This window comes from Convolutriloba macropyga, chromosome 9 (assembly GCF_964194025.1).
Source record: "Convolutriloba macropyga chromosome 9, txConMacr16.3, whole genome shotgun sequence".
Taxonomy (NCBI): domain Eukaryota; kingdom Metazoa; phylum Xenacoelomorpha; order Acoela; family Convolutidae; genus Convolutriloba; species Convolutriloba macropyga.
The window spans coordinates 45,024,248-45,030,518 of record NC_134476.1 but is presented as its reverse complement, the minus strand read 5'-3'; the positions used below and the strand labels follow the sequence as shown (position 1 = coordinate 45,030,518).

The window sequence follows — 6,271 nt, the reverse complement described above, 5'->3', positions numbered from 1 at the left end:
AAATACCTTTTCAGTTCACCAGTCAGACCGCACATAGAGTACGCCACTCCAGTTTGATTCCCACGCCGTCAGAAACCTAATACCGTATGTAGTGAAACATATATTCTAGACTTTTGGTTGCTCATATTTGGTTGCGACTTCTTGTCAGATGTTTTGGGAAAGAGTAACTCTCAGGTTTTTGGCGGTAGTTTTAATCATCAGCAAATGTCATGCTTTTCTTGAGTTCCCAAGGTCATTGGGAACATGCTCCAAGAAGGAGGGCAGGGGTTGGAGATCATCTTGATTGTCGTTTGATCCGATATCCTTGAACCTATATAATTGGAATGAAAATACTGTAAGGGCAATAACATCAAAGGGGGTGGATGTAGCTCATGTTGCCTAAGACCGAAGCAAAAAATTTGAATTAAAAAACTACGGAGAAAAAACCCGTGCGAGGCCGGCGACAGGACGCACGAACGAGCCGTAAGCCGTTTTTACTTTGGCAACTCGTACTTCACCGTCTCGTCCAGGGGATGTTTCCACAACTCTTCCAAGGGGCCAGATTCCTCTCGGCGTCAAGTCCTTGAGTACCCACACAACATCTCCTAATTTCAGAGGAGGCTGGTTGTTTTCTGTCCATTTACGTCTCTTGAGTAATGTCGGCAGGTACTCCTTAATCAAACGCCGCCACACGTGGTTCATCAACTGCTGCACGTGCTTCCAGTTCTTGAAACTAGCTGGCTGTTGGTCTCCAAAGTTTCCGGGTGGCAAGGAACCGTAAGGGCGTTGAATGAGGAAATGGTCAGGAGTGAGTGGTTCTTCGTTTTCAGGCTGATCAGCAACGTTTGTCAAGGGTCTGGAATTCAGGATTGCTTCGACTTCTACCATTATTGTCTCAAAGATGTCGAAGGAGAGACGCTTAGATCCTAGAATGATCAAGAGTGTCCTTTTGGCGCTCTGAATCAATCGCTCCCACACGCCACCGAAATGAGGGCCGTATGGTGGGTTAAATTTCCATGTGGTTTTGACTGCAGCTAGGGCTTTATAAATCTTGTCTTTGTCTAAAGCCTTAACCGACTTCTTCAGCTCTTCGGAGGCGCCAACAAATGTTTTTCCGTTATCGCTGTACAATAAAATAGGTTGGCATCTTCGGCAGGTGAATCGTCGATATGCATTGAGGAAGGCGTCTGTAATTAAATCTGGACATGTTTCTAAATGGACTGCTCGCGTAACGAGGCATGTAAAAATAAGTCCATAATGTTTCTCGATTTTGCCTTGTTTGTCCTCAATATAAAACGGGCCAAAAAAGTCCAGTCCTGTGTTGGCAAACGGAAATTCGGTTTCTTCTGGGCCATTATTGGTTGTATACTTTGAGTGTCAAAACGGCGACACAGAAAACATCGGTATTTTATTGAAAGTAGTGTTTTTCGAAGTCCAATGACGTAGTAGCGTTGTTGTACGAATGCTTTGACCGGTTTTGTTGCTTGATGAGCACAAATTCTGTGCGCATGCTCAAGGTATAGTCTAGCAATCTTTTCCTTTGCGTCCAAGATTATTGGACATTTTTCGATCTCCAATTCTGTTGGAGCAAATAGGAGACGGCCACTAGATCGTAGGAGTCCGTTTTGGTCAATTATTGGATTTAAGTTTCTCAATTTGCTCTTGGCGCCTAATTTTTGTGTTCTTTTTATTGCGTTGATTGTTGAGGAAAAAGCATTGTTTTGAGACAACTTCAGCAGAAAATTTTGAGATAAACAAACATCATCTTTTGTGTATTGGCTTTTGTCGGAACGATTCTTCTTAGCTCTGTAAATTAAATTGAAGACAGTTGCGAGGGTTAAAAGTAGCTTATTCCATGTTGAAAAGCGGTTTGGGTCTAGAACAAGTTTGATTGGTGTTTTTGTATTTCTGGTTACGGCACCTACGGTTGAAATCTTTTTCAAATCTTTCCAAGAACTTTCAGTGTTTTGCAAAAATTGTGGTGGTGTAAGCCATTTCGGGGGAATTTCTGATGGCTCAAGGCCACGCGTTCCATGGTCGGCTGGATTAAAATTAGTTGGGACATGATTCCACTCATCAGTTTTAGTTGTTTTCTTAATTTTTTCGAGTCGATTTGAGACGAAAACGTTTTGTTTCTTAGTTGAACTGATCCAATCTAAGACAACACGACTATCAGTCCACAAGTAGACTTTTTCAAATTTTAATGTCATTTCAGTTTGTATCAGTGTGCGGAGGCGTGTACCTAAAACGGCTGCTTCGAGTTCTAATTTTTGCACACTAATTTGTTTTATTGGTGCAACTTTGCATTTTCCAAGCAGAAAATATGTTTGAAAGATTTCATCCTGTTTTTGGGTGCGAATGTAAGCAACTGTTGACAATGCAACGGTTGAGGCGTCAACAAAGACATGGAGCTGGTGATTATTTTCCTGATTCGTTGAGGAGTTCAACCATCTGAGATTTCGATATCAGGCGTTGCAAAGTAACTATCGAGCACCTTTTGTAGGTTGGAATGAAGTTCTGCGGGAAGTGGTTCATCCCACTTCTTACCTAGCTTCCAGACTTGTTGTAAAAGCATTTTGATTCTAATTGTGAGCGGGGACAAAATTCCTAGGGGATCGAAAATTGTTGATACTAAGCTGAACATTTTCCTTTGTGTATACTCACTTGCATTTCGGGCAAAATGTTCTAATGTCTTCATTAGAAAACAATCAGTTCTGGTATTCCATTTCTGACCGAGGAATCTATTGATCTCTTTCAGTTCATCTCGATCTTCTTGCTCAATGAACCTTAGGGCTTCATGTTTGTTTGACACAAATTTTGTCAAGCGAAAGCCACCTTTATGAAGGCTATCTTTAGTCTGGTTAATAGTGTCAATTGCTTCTTCTATAGACGGCAAAGAATGGATATAGTCGTCCATATAAAAATGGTTCTTTATTGCATTAACTGCTTTTGGAAATTCAATTGCATTATCTTCTGCGCAACGGTTCAGAACGAAAATTGCACAAAATGGGGAGCAGGTTGCTCCAAAAATTAATCTGGTGAACTGGTATTGGTTAACCATCTCTTCATTGGGCCAGAGAAAGCGTAATGCAGATTGGTCCTCATGCCTTATTGCTATCTGCATGAACATGCCTTCGATATCAGAGAGAATGGCAACTGGGTTTTCACGAAATCTCAGAAGAATTCCTACCAAGTTGTTCAGCAAATCTGGTCCTGTGATCAAATTGGAGTTCAAAGATTGTCCTCTAAACTTGGCCGCAGCATTTGCTACTCTGCGCACTTTTCCGGGCTTGTTTGGATTAACCACTGGGTGATGAGGCAAATACCAAATTTTCTCGGGTTCTGGCTGCTGCATTTCAACTGGCTTGACATAAAATTTTTGAAGATCTGTTGTGAGAGTTTGCTCATACAACTCTTTCAATTGGAGGTCATTACTGAGTTGCTTCTGAAGACTTTTCAGCTGGCTGAGAGCTGCAAAATAATTATTTTCAATTCTCAATGGTTTTTTCCAAGGCAGTCCAATTTCGTACCTCTCACCATTGTAGCTGATTGTTTTGTTCAATATATCAAGGGCGTCCTTGTCAACGGGATTTTTAGATTCAGGCTCGGGTTGAGTTCCTTCAGCTTCAATTTTACAGAATTGCTCAAGCAATTCATCAAGAGGCTGATCGTCGGAGCTTCTTCGTGATACGTGGTACACGTACTGTTTCTGCTGGTGAGATCGTTGTTTGGGTTGCTTTTGCACTCTTTCATACTCTCCAGCTAGGGTCCATCCAAGCCTCGTCTTTACGCCGAAAGGCTGGTTTTTAGTTGCCGGGATGACTTCAACTGGATGTGTGAAAGCAAAAGTGTTTATTCCCAAAAGGGCACCGATTTTGCCTTCAGCTATTTCTGGGAAGTGAATGTGACGCAGTTCTTTGAATGCATCGCAAAGTTGGTTGAGTTCAAATGTATTAGCTGGTGCTACATTTAAACAAGGAGTGCTATAAGTGGTTGTAATTTGAAACTTTTGATCCAAATTTTCGTAGGATGCAACTGTCACTTGTTCAGAAATTTTTGAAAGTGGCATATCATGCTCCGTGTTAAGATACTGAAGCGTAGTTGCTTCTTGATCGTCGCATGGAAGAGCAAGGAACTCTGTGATTTTGTCAAGTATGAAAGTAAATTGGCTTCCTGGATCGATCAGAGCGTACGTATCGAAAGCTTTTTTGCCGTTTAGAAAAGATACTGGGATAAGTTGAAGTTGTTCGAACCATTCTTTTGGTGTAGACTGTAGATGATTCACGCTAAAACTTTGGTTGGCATTGTTCAAATTAGCGCGCTGAAATTGATTCTGATTTTTGTTTGCAAAAGACTGTCCGTAGCGGCTCTTTTGTGATTTGGATGAGGCGCTTGCGTTGTTGTTACTTCCTGGTTCACATTGCTGTTTGACAAGCTGATTTGCTTGGTTGGTAACACTTGTACCTGTGGAATCGCTGGTGGCAAAAGCAGCTGGTGGACGCTTGATAATTTTACCAGGGTCATGCAGCGTTGTGTGGTGGTATCCGCTGCATGTTTGGCAGCGTTTTGTTGATGGGCAGTTTTGCTTCTTGTGTTTATTGCTCAAACAGTTCGAGCAAAGATTGCTCTTGCTTACAATGTCAAATCGCTGGTTTGGGCTGCATTGTTGGTAATCGGGACAGGTCGCTAGTATATGATTTCCTCGACATTTTTCGCAAGAACGCTTTGGTTGATTTGAGTTGTTTAGGGATGGAAATGGTGGAGCGCTAGGTGGTTTCACATTACCGCTACTGCTTATTGCTGTTAACTGATTTAGGCTAGTCGGCTGTACTGGAAAAGCTAAATTTTGGGTACCTAAATTTCTTGAGTGATTAACGCTGTTGTTCAAAGTTCCAGAGATACTAAAGTTGTTTCTACGAAGGTTATTTTGCTGGAAGTTTTCGCGGTTTATCTTATCGTACACATGTGCTTGAACTTCTAACCATTTCTGAAATTCAACCAAAGTAGCTGGTGTTTGGATTGATGTAACGGTGTGCTCTGTCCATTTGAGGAGGATGTTATGCGGGACTTTTTCTTTAGCTTTCTTCATAAGTGTTGAGCTCTGTAGGTCCGCTGTGTATCCCAGGTATTGGAAAGCGTGCACTAAACGTTTCAAGAACAAAGCAAAGGCCACAAAATTTTGCTTGTTATAGTCATTAGTTGATTTCCAGTTTTCCAATTGATTTATGAAGGCGTTCACCACTATTGTAGGATCACCAAAAATGACATTAGTTCGTTTAAAGCTGTGCTATAATGAGCAGGATCACACGAATAAGCTTGGATTACATCTTTTGCTTTGCCAGTAACTGCATTTTGCAAATAGGTGATACGATGTGTGTCGGTGATACTGGTGTTGTTATGTACGAGGCAAAAAAAAGTTATTTATCCATTCGTGGTACTTCAATGGGTTGCCATTAAAGTTTTGAATTGTAAGAGGTGGTAACTTTATTGAGTGTTTACTTGTTGAATTCTGGCAATATGGAGCTGTGTTTGAGGTCCACGGTAAAGATTTGATTTCAAATGAAGGGTTTTTGAACCTTTCATTTGATATTGGATTCAATACGCTGGAAAATTGATGTGAATGTGGTAATTGTGGCTGGGGATTTTCTCTACTGAAGGCAGTGCTTGTGGGGGAAACGTTGAGATTGAAGGAGCAATTGGAACACTTTCAGTTATTGTTTTTGAACAGGCGGTTTGTTGAACACCGAATGGGTTGACAGGCTCAATGCCTACGGTATTGACTTGTGACTGTGGCTGGAATTGAGTGAAGTTTCCAGGTAAATTTTTATTCTCTGTGTTTTTCGATTCCTGTCTATTATGCAATGGTAAAGAAAATATGTTAGATGTTTGAAAATTGTTTGCGTTTTGGCAGAAAATTTCGGAGAACTGATTAAAGTTTGTCATTGTGTTACTCAGTTCAATTGGTTGTTTTGTCTGTTGCGGATCAAAATCTAGATTCTGTGCTTTTTCTTGACTGTAATATTTGACAGAACTGGGATTCATCAAGCGGGGATTATGTGTTCCTTGGAATTGGGAACAACCCATGCTCTTTGGTTCAAACGTTTGCGTCTGAAACTGTTCCTCGGCGATATCTCGAGAAAATTCAGATAACATATTTTTTTACTGTAATTGATTATTAAGGTTTTCCTGTGGAAAACTGTTTTGAAAGTTATTTTGCGCGCTTACAAAACTGAGTGGCTGGATAGAATCATTGTCTGCTTTAAACTGCTGCTAGTTGACTGTAAAATTATCA

General features: G+C 40.9%; 1 protein-coding gene across 1 annotated transcript; it reads right to left on the bottom strand.

Annotated features, from left to right (window-relative positions):
* Positions 1–411: 411 nt before the first annotated feature.
* On the bottom strand, positions 412–5,068 carry LOC142346236 (uncharacterized). The gene is made up of 2 exons (XM_075398750.1): positions 2,644–5,068; positions 412–905 (listed from the first exon to the last, which is right to left on the bottom strand). Exons 1-2 carry the CDS (start codon positions 5,066–5,068, stop codon positions 412–414), a joined length of 2,919 nt encoding a protein of 972 aa, XP_075254865.1.
* Positions 5,069–6,271: the final 1,203 nt, after the last annotated feature.

What these genes read in the sequence shown, in the direction of transcription:
- LOC142346236 (XM_075398750.1), bottom strand. Translation starts at nt 5,068, where the DNA reads ATGAAGAAAGCTAAAGAAAAAGTCCCGCATAACATCCTCCTCAAATGG. An exon ending in ACATTTTGCCCGAAATGCAA is followed by an intron (nt 906 to 2,643) that starts GTGAGTATACAC and finishes TGATCATTCTAG; the next exon opens with GATCTAAGCGTCTCTCCTTC.